The following is a 21,923-nucleotide window of genomic DNA, read 5'->3' on the forward strand; positions in this document are numbered from 1 at the left end:
CTAAGACAATATTCAGTTTTCAAGCAGTGTTTTCGTCGTTCAGCACTTCAGAAAAACAGTGGCATTCACGATGCTGGTCAACCCTTTATGATAAATAATAATTCAAATCTTAAAATTCTAGTGAGTAAAATTCAGTGATTTCTATAACGTGACAAATTAAAACAATGCAGACCTTCATTAAATTTTTTGTATAATGAAAATTGAATTCACTTAATATGCTTCGTTCAACGATTATTTCAGTGATGTGAAATTGGAAAAAAGTATGTTCTACGAGTGCTTCTGATTGATAGAAAATTAAAAGATATTTATATGACAGTGTGTATAATTTATAAGAAATTACAAGAAATGTTTTTTGAAGTGGATTCTCAATGTCGATGATATAACATTTCTTTCGATGCTGCGAGAATTTTTAAGAAACGGACTACGTGATTTAATATTATTATTTAAATTTACGATCGATTGTCAAGGCTAAAATAATTGAATCTCGCATGGAACATTATTTCTTGATTCTCGCCGTGTCTACAGATAATCGATTTGATTCAAAGACATAATTCATGCCATCGGTTACGTGACTTCAGAAAAATATCTTTGTAATCGACGATTCCTATTTACATCGTTTTCTATCATTTCTTCGTAGCAAGATTTACATCAGCCTCTTTGACGTTCGCTTTATTTTCCATTAATTATCTGACTACTAACATCACATTTCATACACGCCAGTACTTGGAGCTTCAGTGAAAAGCATACTCTGAAATTATTTTTAAAATTTCTCAAGTTATTTGACAATGTTCTAAAAATTCGCGAGGATAGTGTTATTCGTGTCATTTATAAGTTTACTTAAACAATTGCAATTGATTAATTCTGTCCACTAGTTTAATATCCATTGCATAATTGTTTTTATATTAAAATGCTACGTTGTTTTTCATCAATGTCTCTCCTCTACTTTCAAAGTTTAGGTAGAAATAGTTAATTCTCCCGATTATCAGAAAAGAGAAGTCTCGATAACCCGAATCAAAAGCACAGTATGAAGATTACGATTTAACTTATTAATTTTTGCTTCTCATTAAATCTAATTCCCCAGCTGATTGAAACCGCGGAGCAAGTCGGTTTCCGTTATCCATTTCTCAAAGAACAAACATCAATTAAATCCTTTAATTCCGACTATTCAGTTTTCTATTCATCTAATTCCACGTAATTCATCACTGCCCTGTAGATAAACTCCTGATAATCGCGTTACATAATAGAATACGCATAATTGCTCCGAAGAAAGAAGATTAATCGATCGTTCTTCTACTTTTTTCTTCTTTTTGCATCAAGTATTATACAATTATCTGTGCTGTCGTCGTGATTGTCATCAACGTGTTGCCATGCGATTACAAACAATATACTCGCAGATTAAACGTTCCAAATGAAAAACTACTTCTCTACCGTTATTCGATGGACTATCGTTTCAGGAACAAAAAGAAAGCAAAGGTTAATTGAGACCGGACCTTCTTTTCTACATTGTCGATCGACCAAACGGTGTCGAATGAGATTCGATTGGCTTCGTTAAGTTGGCCCCGATGAGTTCTATGCTCGCGGCTCGTTCCACGTCGCCTCGGATGGTAATTATCTGAACGAGAAGTATGCGGATCGGCGCAGAATGTCATGACAGGTAACGGTATAATCTTGTGACATTCGAGCGTATTAATATTGCCGCGCGTTTCGTTCGTTCATGGAAGTGTATCGAACTGGATTCCTGAATACGAAATCGTCTCTCTGCCGTTTCCACGTGGAGGGCGGTTACCATTTAAAAAGAAACACGCGAAGGAAGTTGAAAACAATTTCGATCGACTCGCCCATTACCGAGTACCTATCGCATTTTCGACCGTAGTTCGTAAATTTCTTTCAAAAGAAAATTCTCCCAAAATTAAAAAATATATAAGTACTTTTAACATGATTGTCCTTGGTTTTCATCGATAGGGAAACATATTTAGATATATGTATTTATTTTCATTATAAAACATTAATTATAATCATCATATGTACATACACGTTGCAAATTTATTTATTTTTTGAATTTGGTGATCAACCCTTTCGCAATAAGTTACGTCGTTCATTGATTCGATCCATATCCGCAGAAATAATACTTCCAATTGACAAAGCGCCAGGCAACGATCTGAAAATGACATTTCCGGAGTTATGTTCAATTATGTGATACAGTCGAAGTATGATTTACGCATACACCAGGGTAGCTGACACCGATTATCCGTATGTATCGTAACTGGAATTAATTACGCAGAACACCGGCAAACGACACACACATGGCTGAATTGGCGAGAATAGACGATTACGATCGACTCGTGTGTTGTCACAGCAACGATAATTCGCAAGGGAAATCCCTGGCATAAATATTCTCGAACGATAAAACGATCGCGATCGAGACCCTGTCTCTGCAACTGTATTACGACAAAAAGTTACGATCACCGATTTTTTGCTTGTTCGTAACCTTGTACAGTGGCTTCCTATCGAATGAGTATAATCGAGAGAACCATAATGGTCTAGACGATTTTTATGACTTTAACGCTTTAGTTCCTTCTAATCGAATACTACTTCTTTATTTAACATTTGGAAGTGAAATAAATATAAACTAGATTTATAAATACTCGTCACATAAAAATTGGATTCCAAACACTTTGGACATGAAAAATTGTTAACTTAGAATTTTTAATTGGAAGTATATGCATCCTGCATAGATACTAATACCAATTGACCCATAAGAAACATTCGGAGCCATAAAATCGCGCGAAGATAAAATGTAATAAGCCTATCATTGATGGAACATAAAGCTAAGAAATGAATGGTTCACAGTCAGATTTGTTAAAAAATTAAAAACCCGGGAATCGTTTTATAATTATAACTTAAAAATATCAGGCTCGAATAGATTAAACAAATCCAGCCTATTAGTGGCTGAAGAATTAAATTGTGCGAATAATGATCATTTACTTATTTATATCCGAGCTTGCCTCATTGAGACTGCTTCTTTAGGAAAGAGAAAGATGCGCGAAGTTGGTTTTCCTTTGTGCTTGACTCAAGGCAAGTAGCCAGACGAGAGGTATAATTGTTTATAACTTCACTTGACTGGTTGTTTAAAGATAAAGTGACGGTGGGGAGTTTGCAACTGATACGCGTGAATGAGCGAATGAATGAACTCGATGAAAACAACGTGAGAAGTTCTCGCGATGGAATTCTTGTGGTTCCCTTCGTCCATCTTTCGTTGTTTCACACATGGTATTGAAATTATTTGCACTGGTTTAAATAAAAAATAGAACAATTTTTATATTCAACAGATATTTATAATAGAAAAACTTTACTTAAATGGAAATGTTGCACCAGCTATAAAACAATATCGTCATCGCTTCATACTCGAGAAGACAATTTGCCAGTAATTTATACTTTTACGTCAGTATATAAAAAATAAGATTATTGCAAAACCAATAGATACTTTATACCAAGTAATACATATTATAATAACCCGAGTGTAAGATAAATCAGAACCTCCTCATCTTGGGAATATAATACGATGATAATTACATACTACGTATAATATTTTGTTTCAATTAAATATTTCACAAAAAGCTCGATATACGATATTTAAATTTCTTCATTCACAAGGTTTTTTACCATCAATATTTTTAAACAGCGTGTAGATATTCTTTATCTTCGTGCAAGAACGTTTACCATACCTTAAAACTTCATGAATACAGATCTACTTTTATGGAGTTATCCATTCTCGAATATAAGCATTATCTTTCCTTTCTTCTGTTCATCACTGTATAACACAGTGGATACGCAGACTGACAACAACCGTCAATGCCAACTACGAACGACTAAACGATTAATGAAAGATTAATGTACGCGCGTCTCCCAAGAAACGATTAGAATTTCAATGAAAACGATTACAAATGCACCTGGAGAAAAAAATACGTGCATAATAACAAGCACCAAAAATATCGTTAGATCGTTATCTATTATATAACAGATATCATAATATCAAAAGAAATTGCTTTGATTCCTCTGAAAAAAAAAGAAACAACGTATTTGAGAAAACGATCCAATTCGTACAATTGATTGCCAGACTAATCAAGCCACCGTATCGACCGAATAAAAGTAGAAAAAAGATTTATTGGAGCTTGGTAAGGCACAATTTCGCCGTGGCCGTCGAAAAATCACGGTAAAAAGAAGTTGGAAAAGAATTATTGTTAAAGCTGACGTCATTCTCCTTTCTAATTTCGTTACGTCACGATGGATTAGAGATCATCCAAGGCGTATGATCCTATGAACCATAAAATTATCGTCCTTGAACCTGGCTGTTGTTCTCTTGCCGGGTCAAAAACCCCCCTTGAACCCTATCTTGGAATTTTAGATATAATTCGGTCTCGGTTTAAAGTATATATTATTATTATTATATTGGTAGGTGAAAATAAAATGAAATGTCGTATAATGTCATATCTTTTTATAATTACAAGTCTTGACGAAAAACTTGCAATAAAAGTGAATGACTGATCATGAGATATGGATTTCCGGTCAAAATAAATTCGCCGCCACATATGAACACAAATCCAAATGCTCGCACGGAAATCAATTGAATGCCGCGCCGAGAGAGTTTAACGGAATTCGACAAGAGACTTCCTTCGATGAACGCTATCGAAGGTCAAGATTTTTTAACTGCGGGTATTATCGATCATGCGCAAATTTAATTTGGCTCAGACGTTGTTCGTTATGAAATCCCAACTGTGATAATCCCTTAGTTATCATAAAACGTTGGTAACTGGTATCCTCTGGAAACTGTTTCTTCGAAGGTGCATATCACCGTGAAACCGATAATTTCTTATCGATCTTCTTCAAATTCGACACTGGACTTTGATATCTGCATTTTATCTACGTTTATTTTGGAGCTGGACTGGAAGTTTAAATATAAACAGCTGTTTAAGGGTAAAATTTAGGGCGCCGCATGAAAAATTTTTTAAGATTTATCTATTAACAACATAATGTGTCTTTTCTTTAACATTTTGTTATTTCAATTGTGTAACATAGTTGAATACGAACTTCTAGCTGACAATAAAAAGATTGATTATTTCGCAATGATTGCGAAACGCCAGGAATTTTAGGTTTTCTATTAAATTAATGATTCAGCGCGAATCAATGAGTTACTACCGTCTTATCAGAGTTGTCACGAATTATAAATATAAACGAATCACGAAAAAGTGTCGAAAAATTGTATCGCTTATGTAATATGAAACATAGATACGATACGAGTATAACGAAGTCGTAAATTTAAGTTAAGTTAGAAAAATCGTCTTTCTATCTCGACGCAATAGAAAAGCATCGTGATCTATGAAAATAATATTTTCCCTCTAGAATAACGAATATTTTATTATGAAAAGAATAAAAATTGGATTTATAAACATATTTAACAAGAACAGTATCAATTTCGAATCGTTACGTTTCCAGATATTATCAGAAGCAAAAAAATGACAAGTAATATATTCTCTGTTCTTTTTGCCCAATTATATCAAACGCTTCAACCATCCCAATTAATATCCCCAATGAGTTCCGCAAAAAACACAGCTACAAGTCGATTCATGGCCAAGCACGAGCCATTAAAATGACATTTTATCGTGGCTCTTCGCGGAGATACTCGTTTGTCGCGCAAAAAGTAGCCTTTTAAGCAAAATTAATTACGACGAGAAAACCGTACATCGATCTATCGAGCACTTAAATCGCGGCTCGTCGAAGCTGGTTTTTCTGAACAGAGCAATCGAACTAAGAGGTGTTGATTTCTCCAAAATGATGAGGTCGGATCCGTAACTCGGCTAAAATTTCGCGTTTAATGTACTAAAGGAAAGATCGCAGTTGCACCGTTGGCCAGTGATGTCAATCTCTAGTCCCTAGGAAAGGCCAAACAGGAAACTGTGGAAATCTTAAAAACTCGTCATTACGGAGAAGATTTTGTGATACCTAACATCCTATCACGTAAAAACCAGACTTTCGTTCGAACGGGTATATGTCGCAACGCATGTTGTCAGTTAATTAACCAAAAATCAGACGATACCGTCTGTTTTTATGTCGTTTGACTTAAGTTTCTTAATTGTAACGAACTTATATCGTGTGCAAAAGGTATCGGTGGATTTCAAGGAAGCGTGGATTGATCAGCAATTAATCGATGATCGTGTAAATATTTAAAATCTGTTAAATAACATTGGATTTAATTTTCTTAAACAAGATGTTATAAAAAAGGAATTGTAGTGCCAAACATCAGTCATTCGTCTAGGATACTCTTAATTATAAACCTGTTCTAATCTACATCGCAAAAGTAAAACTCAACGAAAACATTTAAAATTTCATTCCAACAAGTTGATCAGTTTCCGGAATACCAATCTCTCCGTGTCCTGCTTGTGCGGCAGAGGGGTTAAAGCAACCCATTCTTTTGCGCAGGCGATTCAGGAAAGCTCGGCCGAGGATTCCATAGTCCATAGATCCCATCAGCATAGATAAACATTCTCTTTCTTGCCGGGACCTTTCGCGGGAGGCTAGAGAGAAGTCGAGAAATACGCGGTCCTCTTTTGTGGCTCGGCCTTCCCGTATCTCTTCTCCTAGAGCTGTCCTCTCTTTCTTCCTTCTACTCTTCTCTATCCTCGTTTCTCTAGCCATGACGGTATACGCGATGTTACACGGTTCCAGATGGAGAAGGGATGGTATTGTGTCTCTACGTTGGTATATACACTGTAAGCGTGCAAATCCGCGGCCTCGTGTATGGGTATAATCGTTTATTTCGCGTCGACCTTTGCGGGGCACTACGTCAAAATGTCAGACGCGACCCCGCCTGAGCGTAGGGAAGATGCACTGGGAACGTTGTAATGGGCTTACAAAGCGTAACAAACTGATGCGAGGTCAAACACACGACGGGCAATAAACACACGGAAAGATAAATGGGCCCTTAAGGTGCACAGGCATACCACGTCGGGGAAAGTGTTTCGTTTCGTTTCGGCTCAAACCACTAGGACTTCCTTTACTCGCCCACTTTTACCTTTATTTTTTACCTTTCTTTCGACCCTAGACTCGAGATAATAGCGAGTCGTTAACGATTATTTACAAGGAAACCAAGGCAGATATTTATTATTACAGCGAGGATCGCGAGACCAGATAGCAAAGCCGCGCTATTTTCACGCCACAATATCCTGCGACTGATCCTATCGAATCCTTTGATCCCGTGAACACGTACCGAATGAAGTTTTAATTACCGCGTGCTCTACCTTTCACCAATGATGAAGAGAAATTTTTATTGTATATTTCGCTGAATTAATGACGCTGTAAGACGTAGCGTGCATAATTATAAATAATTAAAAAGTATTTATAAAATATACCAAGAGTCTCATATCATTTATGAAAATGATTTTTCCAGCACTCGCTAGTAGGTTAATTTAATGTTATTGTGCATTCTGTATCTATAACGCTCGTTTTTATCGCAAGATACATTGAATTTAATCTTATGCAACTTCATGTAACTTAGAAGCTTTTATATCATATGTCTAGATTTCTTAAAATTTTGTTTTACTTGTTCTCATTTTACTGTTGTTTACTCATTTCAGTACTATATTCTTCGGTACTCTTTCAAGTCTAATTTTACTCGCTTACCACTGTATTAGTTTATTACGTCACTATACCTTCATACTGATACCAAACAGTCTATGTATATATAGCGATTATTGATTCTTAATTTACAGATCAAAATGAAACAATAGTCGACTATAATTTCTTGTAAAATAAAATTATGTATAATCAAATTCCGATTACGCTTACACAGTGTAAAATTTCTGTTTATCAATTTTCTCAAAGCAGTATGAAAATTTCCAGTGAAAGACGAGAGATAAAGTGCTTGTGAGCGCAATTACACGTTCATATCGAAATGATCATGACGTTAACGTTCGAATTAGACAGTTGACAGAACGATATCGCGACCTCGGCCGGTTCGCAAGTTTCAGAGATGAGTAGGAAGATCGCCTTAAGCCATAAGTGACTTACGAAGCGTAACAAACTGACACGAGTTTAAGCACGGGACGGGCAATAAACACGCGGAAAGATAAATGGACCCTTGGTCCGTCGTTGTACTCTCGAAGAAAGTGTAACATTTCGACTAGATTTTTTTTTTCACTTGTATGCGCCGAAATAAATCGTGAGTCGTCGGGGGTGGAAAATAAAAACATTATAACCTCCGTTGAGTTTCTGTACAGTTCGTTTTCTTCTCGTCAAATCATTAAAGTTATTGATCATTCGATATATAGTATTGAATTATATTCTCCTGCCTCTTTCTTATGCATACGTGCATTATAATGATATAGGAATGCATAGGTATTGTATTTTATTAATTTAATTTCAATTGCCACATTCAACAAAATTCGAAAATACAGAAGGTCATCTTGCAAAAAATATAGAACATCCTTCGCAACAAATTCTTCTACAAACGTAAAACTCGTAAAATCTATCATAAAATGTTTGTTTCAGATGCCACAGACAGTACCTACTGCAGCCGGCTATTCGCCGTCGTTCGATTACAGTACATTCCAGTTCGATTTGTCCCTTCTGTCGGACGATTATGCCGCTACGAACACGCAGAGTACACTGAAAGCAACGCAAATCAAACAGGAAGCACAATCGCCTCGCCCCAGTTCGCCGACCGCTTACTCGAGTTCACCTTACCCCGGTGCTGGTGGTGAACTGTCCCCTAACTACTCGCATGAAGGTTCACCAGGATACCCGACGAGTCCATACTACGTGCCTAGGAGTCCTCAGAGTGCTCAATTCTATCCAACCAGTCCAGAACCTCCCGCGAAGCAGCCGGTTAAGAGAGAAAAGAGCCTCGATCTTCTTGCTATTTTGCAGGAGTCCAGGTAAATCATGTTCTGTCTATTTTATTAGTTTTTTAAGTTAAACGAATTTACGAAACTTTATTTTGACATTTTTCGATAAAATACTAATTTGTCTTAAAGTTGCAGTTGCAAGTTGAAGTTGCAATTTGAATCGTATATCATATTAACAAACGGTCTCCACAATCCTAATTTCAGACTCCTAGCCGAGAGTCTAGGCTACCGGGAGGATTCTACTGACTGTACAGTGCCGTGTACACCACCCAGGACAGAGGAGGATATTTACAACAGCCTTGACGCGGACTTCTTCGCGAAGAAAGAGGATACCGCAGTGCAAGGACACCCGTTGCTGAAGGAAATCCTGTTCAAGGAAGAGCCTCGATCCAGCTGTAGCAACAGCAATAGCAGTGCCAGTGGCAACACCAGCAATTCCTCCTCCTCGTTGTCGTCCTCCTCATCGAGTACTTCTTCCTCGCCAGATCCTGTGGAACTCGAGAACAGTTCTCCTTTGAGAAACTTGCTGTTTAAAGGTACCAGAAAGGATTTCGCGGATGTCGCGAGAACAAATGTTCTGAAACTTGAGAGAATACAGGACGAGGTCCGAAATCCTCTGCAAAAGGAGGAGGAGCTGTTCAAGGACGGACAAAAGAGCGATCATCAGTTGCTCAGAGAGGTTTTGAGGGATACCAGCTTTCAAAGAAAGTACAATTTGAGACCCGTGGATCTGGGTAGCGTCGGGACAGGGTTCGTGGAAGACATGGAAGCCGGCGAATGTGTCGGTGATCTGACCAGAGAACAGATCGAACCTGTCCTCAGTCTGGCCATCCAGCAGCTCCAGAAGGACTTCGACAATACCTGCGTGGCTCTTGGTATTCATCCCGGTGAGTGATTTCTTTGATTAATCAATTAATATTCAAAAAATTTACGTGTCTGCATACAGTACACGATACTTCGTTGTTACATAATGACTGGTCACGTTCTTTGAATATTAAAAGATAAAATATGAAGTATGTGGCGATAGCTGACTCGGATTATGACTTCTGAACTTCTGTTTTTAATTCTTTGTAACATGATTCTTCTTCGTATAATTATTAAATTGCGCAAGACCTATGCCTTATTAAATGGCATTATTAGAACATACTTCCAACAAAACAGAGTCGAAAAATTATCATCGCGAACTAACGCAACGTAATGAATAAGTGAACCACGGATAGATGTAACCTCGATAAGCAATAAGAAGATGCGTGAGCGTCCATTAGACTCAGACCTTCTTGCTACCTTGCCGCGGGCAAACGTTCGACGTTATCTTCGTGAACGTAGGAGCGACCGGTTCGACTATTAGTTGGTCGCATGATGTCATGCTCGGAATAAGTTACAGAGTCACACCGTGCTTTCACGGTTACGAAATTTTGAGGGCTTCACTCAAGGTCATCTACGGTTCTTCCGCACCTTTTCTAACTAATTGAAAAATTTTCGATACCTGTGATCGCGTTGCAATGGGATGACACGATTTTAGTGCGAATGACCGTAATTTCGTTTGCAACCAACGAACAAGAGTTCGCGAGGTAGATCGGCGAAATAGAATGAGCTTCGCGATGGAACGTAGAAAGTTCGGTAGTGAAATCGAAAGTAACTGTATCGATCGCGTGTCGTGAAACTTCGATACGTGTATTCCAAAGCTAAAAGTTGTCTCGACTATATGAGAAATGAGTGTACGCAATGGCATAAGTGTCGAATAGAAGTGACAATAGATGTCGTAAGTATGACAAAAGTGTATTGTATCGAGTACGTAAATAAAATCTATGTCGACGTTTCGAGTAGTAAAACTATAACATGGAATTGGAAACTAAAGAGAACAAAAATACATGGAAAATTGTATTGTTTGAAACTAATGAAAACGAAATTTATTTATTTTGCACTATTTATATTAGTCAAGCCTAGCGCCGTAATTATTATGCTTCGTCAAACGTGTTTTCCTCTTCGCAAATAAATTAACAGTGTGACGAAGTAAAAAGTTTAATATCGAAATAATATCTAATAATGAATGTGCATCGATAATTATTGGAAACAATTGGAATAATTGCAGAGCCACGACGCTGGAGTGCTGCGGACGTAGCAGCCTGGATCCAGTGGGCCAGAAGGCAGCTGCAATTGCCCTCGGTGCCACTGGAGAGCTTCAACGTGGACGGTGCTACGTTAGCTTCCCTGACGGAAGAGGAATTCTGTCAGCGTGCCCCTCAGGTAAGTCGAGAATAATCTTACGAAAGATTGATTACGGTTCTGCTGGTTCTGTCGTTCGCCGACTCGTCTGCTTTTAAATCGGCCAGTGCATAAGTCGCACTTTCAACGGGTACCGTTACGCAATGCCGTTCTTGAGACAGCAACCAACGATGATTATTCGCAGACCGTTTTAACGAAGCAATTAGTCAATGGAATTTCGTGGTGTTTCGATAAATTGCCGGTGCAAAATGTTTGGTTGAACGTCATGGTCGGTGATTGCCGGCAACGATAAACGCGCGTCATCCTGCTGGTGACGTTCAGGAGTTGAATAAGAGAATCGTGCCGGCAGATGAGGAAGTTCCATCGTTGTTACCCACTGGTTACATATAATTGCGTCAATTACTAGAATTGGTTATTAGCGACTCCCATGAAAGTATTAATTTGAGTTTCGTTTTGAAAACAGTTCGTTCATCTATCCCAAAGATATCGATTAATGTAATTGGAGATTATTGGAAAATTTGGATTGGAAAATTTGATTTGAAAGATTTTCTGGTGTTTCTTCAAAAGGAAATTATATTTATTAAGAGGAAAAATTCATTTCGATTCAGAATAAAATTATGATAAATCCAGCATCGAAATATCTTTTGTTTCCTTAGAAATTGAATGAGCGATCGTTTTATCTTTAATTGCATCCTAGTTGCACAACGTACAAAATAATAATGTAACAAGTTTAAAATATGACGTAACATTTCAATTAATAAACCATTCGTTCTTTTAATCGTTTCTGAATTCTTTTATCGGTTTACTAGAATGACTAAAGAATACTTGTTTATAATTAAAAAGAAAAACACATAATCTCGATAGCGAAATGCTTCAATGAATTACGATTGCTACGCATAGGCAATATTCTCGTTCGTTATCTGTCGACAATGTCGTTTGCGTCGATATTTTTAAAAAAAGGTTATCTAGTGTCGGTCCAAGAATTTACAACGGATTTCATTTCTGGCGTTATCGCTGTCGGAATTTCTTTTTAGCAGACAATACACGTGGTTATGTTATTTTAAATGCTACTAATACAATTTAACTTAACTTAACTTACTAAATCAAATGCAGCAAAGTGTTTTAAATGTACAGAAAGTGTGTACGCTTTCAAAAACAATGCTGTTTAATATCACACAAATTCCAATCAATCAAGGTAAAAATGTAAAAGTAGTTTCAAAAAGTCGTCAAATCCATAACCAGATAGCTTCCCCGATGGATACATAAAAAATTCTTCAACTACATTGCTACAAAGAACCACTTTTATACGAATAAAGCATTTCCAATGTTCGACAGAAAGTGCCCAAAAATTCCGATACACGCTCGTGGAAGCTAATATACGAAACTACGTTTTATCGAACACCATTTTGTACGCACAATATTGCGGTTTGGTGGTTCTCGCTGCGAAAAGCAGGGAAACATAACGAAATAAAAAGTCTGACCTGACCACATTCGATGAAGAAACTAATGGCGCGAGTCACTCGAGAAACACTCATGGACAAGGTCCGGTGAAAGTGAATTTCCTGGGAATCGATGTGCGTCCACGTTTTTTCCTCGTAATCCATGCTGGACGGGCTAGAAGGAACGGCGCGACGCGACGGTATGAGTAAGCAACTGGCGTAATAATACGGTTTGTGCCGCTTAACGGAACCAGAATTCTCCAGATACACCTTTTGTACGTCGCTGGAATACGTGCTTTTAGCATCACACAGATTGCAGATTTCTGTACTCAGCTCGATAGACCGTTATTGAGTAGAGTCGACGAGCCTTAAAGCGAGAATTCTCCGACTTGACGTACGAATTAAAATAGTTGAACTTCGCGATTTTTTGTCTAGGAGAGTGTTAGCAAGATCGACCACGAATTTAAAAAGTGTCTACTATAAAGAAATTTTTCAAAAAGGGAGAAAGAAACTATATTTGTATTTTCGTAGTGTATATGAAATTTTATGAGAAAGTTTCCTGCTTTATTTTCCTATCTTGACGAAGAATAATACGTAATCTCGTTTTCTTGTTTAGCGTGGTTCTATAGGTATATAGATGCGGATTTATGTCTGGTCAGTTTTCAACTAGCACCACTTAAATAACCACGATGAAGACAAATTAACTCCTGTTAACATGAATGTAAAATGTCTTCGTCTTGATTTACTGATTATTGCTTGAGTTGTCACGTTCACGTGATATGTCCTTTCAGATAGTATGTTACCATCTAGTCATGTTTTATGATTTCGAGGAGACAGAATATTCATTAGACATGTACGTAGAACGTTCTGTATATTATTGGATATGAATGATTTTAAAAAATGTCACGCTTCGCTAACGGTGTCCTTAGATAAACGAAAGGGGGCAATAACTCCCGGTTAACGTCTCGAACGAGTGTCCGAAGCTGAACTCGATGATGATCACGATCCGCGATGAGACGTAGCGTAATTTCGCAGAGTGAACGAAGGTTAACGTTCTGACTCGTAGCACGGAAACCGGTGATCTCGATACGTCGGCAGCCCTCCTGTCTCTTAAAATCATATCTCGAGAACGCAATGGAAATTAATAGCGGGCAGACTGGATATACCTGCATTAGCAGAGGGAGATAGAAGTAGTCATGCATAATGGATTCAGCTTTATATCTTGTAATTGGATAATTGTACCGTACGGCATCCACCGCTGACTTCTTAACATAGAATCATGATCGAACTCACGGTCATGTACTATTCCTAATTTCGTGAATTCTTTCGTCGGTTGCGTACCCTTTGGTCTCGATATGAAAATCGCTATTAATCAGATGCTAACAGAAAATTTTTAATATTTATCTGACATACGAGAGCCAATAATCTAATATATAGAGCTAGTAGATATATTGTCAAGTAGCGTGTGCACTCTTACAATCTTTCTTTCATCGTATAACTCTTCAACTCCTTTCGTACAAAAGTGCTTTCTTATCCAGTCACGCACCGTTACAGGCAGAAATTTCACACCCTGCTTCGATCAAAGTGTGCTCGCACGAATTCTTCGATAATGATCTTCACGCGGTAGCGTGGCCGCTCATTGTTCGTCCATTATGGTTTGCGATGCGGCTAGAGTAAGAAGATGGTGGGTTGGCAAGCAAACTGTTTTACCTTTGACCTGAAATTGAACGCGATTCCCGCGGGTTAAATAATTCATACGGCGCCGCAGCGAATCCTGAAGAAGTTATTAACGTAATATTCCGCATTCGTTATGGATATTCGTTCGGCGTGCGAGCCCGGCCTGGTATGTATAATCGACCGCTGAGAATTCGATTCTTCGAACGTTTCGTGAATCGAACATCGTGCCGAGTTCCCATTGCTCGCGTCGCGATCTCACTGCTTGAAAATTACACAGAGCCAGCTCGCGTGCGCCATTCGAGCCTCTGGCCAGACCACGTAACATAGTTCTAACCGATTTAAAAATCTGCGACCACTCTATTACCAACGAGCATTTGCATTTAACGAATATGTAATTTATCCAGTCCCCTCTTCCTCCCTCTCTTAGTGTTTCCTGCCTTTCTCTGACTAGCTCTGATGTTCCAATGGATGAGTTCATCCGTAGTTTAGCGATCAGAAACGATCATGTGGTATTACTTTACTATTTTCGTGTCTCATGTACTTCTTAAAAATTCCTAACGAAAGAAATATGTCTTTCACCAGCACGAATTATTCTAATGACTCTAAGTAGACATTTAAAAGAAGTATGGAAATAAAGTTACTTAATCGATGATAAAATCGCAAATTTAAAACCTTACTGAACATGATACGGTGCCATAAGAACACACAACCCTCAAATACTACTCTCAATACCTGCACTGACACGCTATGTTTTTAATTCTGATTCAAATTACAAACTTTTAAGAGATCCAAAGAATCACCCTAAAAACAACCCCAAACTTATTCGAATTCCATATTTCATCCAACTACCTCAAGTGCAACCGTTCCAACGCGTCATTCTATTGCCCAAAGTGCAACGACTTCGACGCACGCAACCTATCGCCGTCGCCATCTCTAAATGGTAGAGGTCCGTTGACGTCGCGCATAGAGTCCCTACAGTATGCGTGACACATAGTCACCGTGTGCACGGTCCTCGCAGCACATAAATGCATCCAGGTGCGTTGAATATCCCCGTGATTCCCCTCGTGGGATCCTATGTTCCAGCTTCCAGCGAGTCGAGCAACAGGACTGGTGATCGCGCGTGTACGTCTATAGGACGCGCTATTTGGTCAGCAGAAACGAACGAAAAGTGGGTCAACGGCTGGCTGAATGCCTGGCTCTTTTGCCTGGCTCGCTCGACTGCCTATTGCGTCTCAGCGGAGCCGCTTTCTCTTCTCTTGCGGCTCAACGACATCGTCGCGTCGCAGGAATTCTAACGCTTACGTATTCCAACCTCCCACTCCAAACTCTTCTTCTTTCTCTTCTTCTTCTTCTTCTTTCTTGTCTTCTGTTATTTACGATTTCTTCGTTGTTAAAGTTCATTGCTAGTTGATTAGCAGATAACTATTAGTTGGTTATCGCTCTTTCGAACGTACTACCTCGTTTTGGATGGTCTTGGGTTAGGTTGGTTAATTAAGAAAGGAATGCTGCTGCGTGGACGTGCAACTTTACGGAACGTTGCTGGTCGACCTTGATAAGGTAGCGGCGGGTTCAACAGCGCGTACGTGAAGTTTAAGGTTTCCGGTGGAACCTTGAAACCGGGTCGAAGAGATACGTTACTGCTGTTTAATTAAGTATCGAAACGCGTATCGAGTCCGTTTAATAGATCGTTTCGTACATGTGTTAGGGATCATGTTCTTGCAATTTCTTTTTTCGGTTTACTGTTACAAGTACGATTATTATTTGAATGATATCGAACTTTTATAGAGTCACCGAAGAAAAGAATCCCGTGTGTACTTAAAAATCTCTAACATGCTTAAACGTAATTGAACGCAAAGAATAAAAAATTATTCCGAATTTTAATTACCATAATCAGTATATTATACATTTGATTGATGAAAGAATTGCTTTCTTCTTCTCCTGTATGTCTGTTAGCGGTTCTACTGTACATGGTAATCTCATAAATCCTTTTAATTACGATCTGTCGCATCTTCAAAAGTATTCACTCGTGAATTTACAGTTATCATCGGATACTCCAATTCTTTTTAGCAACTTTTATCGACTGCCTTCAATTTGCATTTCTGTTCATCCACCAGGTGCTTTAGGTGCATACGGTTACCGTGAAGCTTAATTGTTTTACATTACTATAGAATTTGTGCAAGCCGCTATTAATCTTCGGCTATGATAAATTTATCTACTCGGCTCTTCTTGACTTCTCCTCTTCCCATCGTTCCTTCTTTTTCTCCCGTTCGTTCCTGCCGTTGCCAAATGGCAACCGCTAAAAGTACATTCTTGGAACACCTTACCGTACCGAGAGACAGGTATTCATGCAAATGGGCTCCATATGGAGCCATTAGAGATAACGCGATTTTTTTCAGAATGCGAGAGAAAACGACTCTTACGAGTGATTCGACGGGAAAATTCTCGGATGAGTTATAACGTGGGTAATGAAATTTCTATGAACAATTCGTTTTAAATGATGGAAAACGTGGGATAATCTTTTTGTCGAACATTTTCTATGTATGTTTTTAAACATAACATAACGAAAACAATTTTTGTTTTAACAATGTTGTTTTGTTTTTGTTAAACAACAATGTTTTTACAGTTTAGTTCCAGAAAATTGCTCCTGTCAAACAGTAAAAATTTCTATTTGAGAAATATGATTGATTAGATGGATAATATACTTCTTTGATTAAATAATTATTTAACTTTTTTTATACAATCTTTTGGCTTCTTTTGTTTCAGTGTGGAAGCATTCTTCATGCGCAACTAGAAATTTGGAAAGCAACAGTCGAAGAATCTCCACGTAACACATTAGCAGCTTCCTGGGTTCCCCCAGTTGTGCAAATATCTAACAGTAACAATAACACCTCATCCCCTATTACGAATACAACTCCAGCTAGTGTTAAGGGCTCCACTTGCAGCGGAGATTTCTCCGATGGTATGTCAATCATTAAACGTTGTCTAGTATTTTATAACTGCTTTTAATATGTCAAGATTACTTTAACCTCTTTTGTCTTACAATGTCAGCTCCAATCTAACGAAAAAGGATTTTATTTGTAACAGGATTTAGTCAATGATATTATATAATAACCAAAAAAGAAACCGCAAGGCAAAGGGTTTGGATATCTCTAGAACTTAGTTTCCATTCGTGCTAAAGATAGTGAGATTCGTGAATAATAATATACAAAAATCTCATTTGCAAACACGCGACGACTATAGAACTTCTCAAACGATGGAATCGTTTCGCTGCTTAAACATACTCATTAAAATTATAATACTCACATATGATGCTCTACTATTCTCTACATAATGTGCTCTGCAGTTTTTAACGTAAAAATTTCCATCTTTATAACTATATATATATATGTCCAGATTAATTAACTCCGCTAACGTTTAAAAAAGTAACGGCTATGGCAGTAAACTAACTTTAATATTCTAAACATCTTAGCTTACTACAAGAAATCAGGATGTCTGATTATGATTAATTATATACACTCCATAATTATGCATTCTGTCATAACCATTTATTAACTATACACCACAAACACAACATATCAATACGTTAAATTACCATCACAGTAGAGATAGCTTGCATCGATGTGATTAATAAATTACCTTAGACTATAATAACCCGAAGACATAGTTAGAATTCGAAGTAAATATTAATATGGTAATTGTAAAAGTAAATGGTTTCTATTCACCGGCTGAACACTATAATCTTTTATCGCAACGTACTTTGCACACTTATTAACTATATCATTATAATAGATTAAGCATCCTTATCACTGTATCTTATCACTGAACCTCATCCAGTTACGAGCTATAATTGTCCGTAAATATTAATATTCTAATCAGAAATAACTTCGTGTTATATGTATATGTGTATATGTACCCACTAACCAAATACCTAACGCATGAACTTAATAAATATATCTACGTATTTAGTCAACGAAAGAATTCACTTTGCAAATTAGATACTGCCAAAGCTTTCATTCCAGTTTTTAATCTAGCAATAAATTATGTAAACAAGAACTTAGAAAGATGATTATAATGACAAACGCGCACACTTAATATCTAGAATAATTCTAAAAATGAGCATGCCCAAAGACACAACGAAATGGTTGTCCTTCTACCATGTTTCCTCCTTCGCTACATTATCTAAAATATCGTGCATACCGTTATAACGAACACTCGGTATACTTATCAATCAGCTAACAGCAAGAACGAGTTCAAAAGAACATACCCATAACTCATAACCGTATACCTATCCAATAACCAAATAACAAAAAATAAAGCTGGTCAACCATCGCAGCGATTACCAAGAATATCAAGCTACATATACTTAATCATCACACTGCTCGGTAGAAGCACGCCAAAAGAAAATCCTCAAACTTTTAATCGCCAGGACACTATCACCGCACGAAGCACATCCGGGAAAGTCCTAGATGATTCACAAAACCGAGGCGTTTTGGCTGGACGCCGTTTCTTTTTGCAGACGAGGACGAGGACTGCGGTTCGCAAGCAGGAACGGGTGGTGGCGGCGGCGGCGGCGGTGGTAAAATGCGTAACGGTGGCTCGCACATTCACCTCTGGCAGTTCCTGAAGGAGCTGCTGCAAAGCCCTGGCATTCACGGTTCCTGTATACGTTGGCTAGACCGTGGCAAGGGCGTGTTTAAGATCGAGGACTCGGTTCGCGTGGCCAGACTCTGGGGCAAACGAAAGAATCGGCCGGCCATGAACTACGACAAGCTTAGCCGTAGCATCAGACAGTACTACAAGAAAGGGATCATGAAGAAGACGGAACGTAGCCAGAGGCTGGTCTATCAGTTCTGCCATCCTTACTGTCTGTAAATCCCGGTTCCGTTAAGTCTTTGCGCTCACGGACATCGAACGTGTTACCTCGACGTCTTTCAAAAATGTTTCATATTTATTCCCGGCGAAACACGTGACGAATGAACGAGTCGAGTCTTGATCTCGTTCGATCGTACGATTTATAATATTATTTATTGTAAACGCGATACGTGTCGGGGTAACATCGATGAATAGCGTCGCCTATCTTTGTCGTAATTACTCGTCGATTCTCGTTTATTATTAGAATATTATATCATATGGTCAGAACATATACATCGGCGATAAATTTGTTGACATTGTGGACGATCGAATTATTCTAGTTATCGATGGTTTATCGAACGAGCGCAAAGAGTTTAACACCTTCTCGTCGGTTCGAGATTCAAGGTCGTCTAGGCTGAATACCTTGAAGCTGGCGTTCGTTTTCAAAGGGAGTTACGACGAAGGGCTTCCGACTCTTTCTGCGTGCAATCTTTCCTCATAGGGCTCGTCGCAAAGACGAACGATGGTGTGCGTGCCTGTTTCTCTCGTTGCGTGCGTGTCTGTTCGGTGTGGTTGATTTTTTGAACAAAAAAAAATGAGAAGATAAAGAAAAAGTAAAAGAGTGAAGAATCAGTACGGAGGTCAAAGATAAAAAAAATACGATCCACCGTGTCCGGTGTATTATCCTTCCAAGGATAACGTCGTGCCACGGGTGGGTACCACTAAGTACGCCCGTTTTGGGCGATCCTGTTTCCTTCCCTCTCCCTCGCCCCAGGTTTTCTTCCCCACTCTGTACCTCCCTTTTTTCATTTCTGCCCCGACTTTTCTCGTTGTAACATAAATGATTACCCCTTAAAAAGTAAGTTACTCCTTCGTTTCACGATCCACAATTTCCCCGTTCCGATTATCGGAGGCGTCGGGACGTATGCAGAGTCGGTTTCCAAATCTTTCGACTGGTACGCTTTCTGTAGAAATATCATCTTTCATTTTCAACTTTTCTTTTAAATTCTTTTTCTTCTGATATCAAATTTTAAATAACGTATAACTTCATAATAATATCGACGTAATCGATGATCGCGTGTTAACGTATCGATACCACTTAACCACCAACGGTATATTATGGCTCGTATTAACATTAACGTTTTACTAACGTAACGATAACGATATACATAGTACGATAATGCTGCTAGTATTATTACTATATTCCCAAGATATCAGTAATACTACTACGATATTATGAGCGATGTACTAACCATAATGTTAATGTTATAACATACTGATGGTGGTATTAAATCGGTATTATATACCGTTGTATTATCATTAGCACGTTATCGATGCACTTAAACGCGACGTTACGTTAACCCGCGATATTTCTACAACTATTAAAGCGGCGATCGAAAGACGAGAAGATCGACGCGTTCGAGATCTCGTTCGGAGGTACGTCCTACGAGGTTCGAACGTGCAACGTCGTGATGCCGACATTATTGTTGTTCGAGGATGGAAGAACAACAAGGAAGAAGCGAGTCAGTGGAGATTTCGTTGGAGAAAAGGGAAGAAACTCCTCTTTCCTCTCTGTTCTCACGATTGCTTACCAGCGCCGGTCGCCAAAGCCTCGAGCTGTATCCTATCCACGGATCCACGATCTATGGACGATCCAGCGCGCGGAACTATTCGCTCATACTGGATCCGTCCCGCCATTTTAATTTTTCTTTTTCATAGGAAATCGGAGTAAATAGAAAGAGAGGGAATTATTGAGTCCTTTGATAGTGTTGAGATTACATATGCTTGGTGCTATGAATCGAATATTTTTTATCAAACATCTTTACAACATTTATATTTCACAAGGCAATGCTAGTTTATAAAACATGAATTTTTTCGTTTGTATAAAAAAGATTAATTATTTTTGATGCGAAATATTTTTAAAATTGTACTATATATATAGAGAGAGATAGAAAGATATTTTTGATACTATAGACATATACAAAAAGAACATATTTTTCTAAACATATTTTCCGAGCCTTTACACACTCAAAAGTGCCTTCTTCGATGTTCTTAAAGAGAAAGAAAGGAAGAAAGTCCCGGCAATCTGACACGCGTCCTTTTGAGGTACGTGCAGCATCGAGCGTCGAGCGGTGCGGAAAATTTTACTCGCGCGGCGTGAAACGATCGACGCACGATCGATTCGTCCTACGATGCGCGATCACGTCTTTCTTATCTCGAAGAGAAGGCATAGAGTTTCTTCGAAAGACGGAAAGAGAAATAGGAATAAATTGAGAAAAAAGGAAAAACAAAGAAACGGCAGAAAAATGGCGGTCGTGAATAGCTCGAAGCTGATACGTTTGCGCGGCTGGTTCTGGTGATTTTGGTCCCATATATCTATGATATATTAAACATTGTATGTTCCATGAACGATCTAGCGTGTAAGTTTCACTTTAGGCGTATAGATATCATAGCGGCTCACGTGAGCCGTCTGTTAAGTTACTCGAAGAGATTTCCCTCTATATCTTCTCTCCACCATTTCCTCTTTTTCTAACCTTTATCTAAATAGCATTTAATTCCGTTAATCGTCGTGCTAACTTATCATTAATTAACCGTACTTCTTATTAAGATTTATTTAAACCTGCTCTGAATACTTAAAATAGAATTCCTGACAATCATCGAGCTTTGATCGCATTCATTCTATATGTCTTCTTTATCCTTATTCGTTTTTTTTTTGTTTTTCTTTCATTCAATATCGGCTTAAATATCAAACGATGATTTATTCGAGAATTTTAGGGCTGCAAAAATCAAATATAAGGATCCTCTGGAATTTAGATCAGCGCGAAGTATC

At 38.2% G+C, this 21,923-nt stretch overlaps 1 protein-coding gene across 2 annotated transcripts in view; it reads left to right on the forward strand.

Moving 5' to 3' along the window:
• Positions 1-20,834, forward strand: part of LOC117240007 (DNA-binding protein D-ETS-4) — a 59,295-nt gene extending 38,461 nt beyond the window's left edge. Inside the window, exons 1-6 of one of the 2 annotated variants that reach the window (XM_033505832.1) lie at positions 1,476-1,654; positions 8,545-8,930; positions 9,105-9,787; positions 10,993-11,147; positions 17,006-17,201; positions 18,759-20,834. In XM_033505832.1, coding sequence (XP_033361723.1) covers positions 8,545-8,930; positions 9,105-9,787; positions 10,993-11,147; positions 17,006-17,201; positions 18,759-19,114 — 1,776 coding nt within the window. In that variant the 5' untranslated portion in view covers positions 1,476-1,654 and the 3' untranslated portion in view covers positions 19,115-20,834. Of the gene's footprint in view, positions 1-1,475; positions 1,655-8,544; positions 8,931-9,104; positions 9,788-10,992; positions 11,148-17,005; positions 17,202-18,758 lie in introns of those variants that run through there. The other variant, XM_033505831.1, reaches the window with a different exon arrangement.
• The last annotated feature ends 1,089 nt before the right edge of the window (positions 20,835-21,923 follow it).

This window comes from Bombus vosnesenskii, unplaced genomic scaffold, assembly GCF_011952255.1.
Source record: "Bombus vosnesenskii isolate JDL3184/JDL3185 unplaced genomic scaffold, Bvos_JDL3184-5_v1.1 scf7180000014535, whole genome shotgun sequence".
Taxonomy (NCBI): domain Eukaryota; kingdom Metazoa; phylum Arthropoda; class Insecta; order Hymenoptera; family Apidae; genus Bombus; species Bombus vosnesenskii.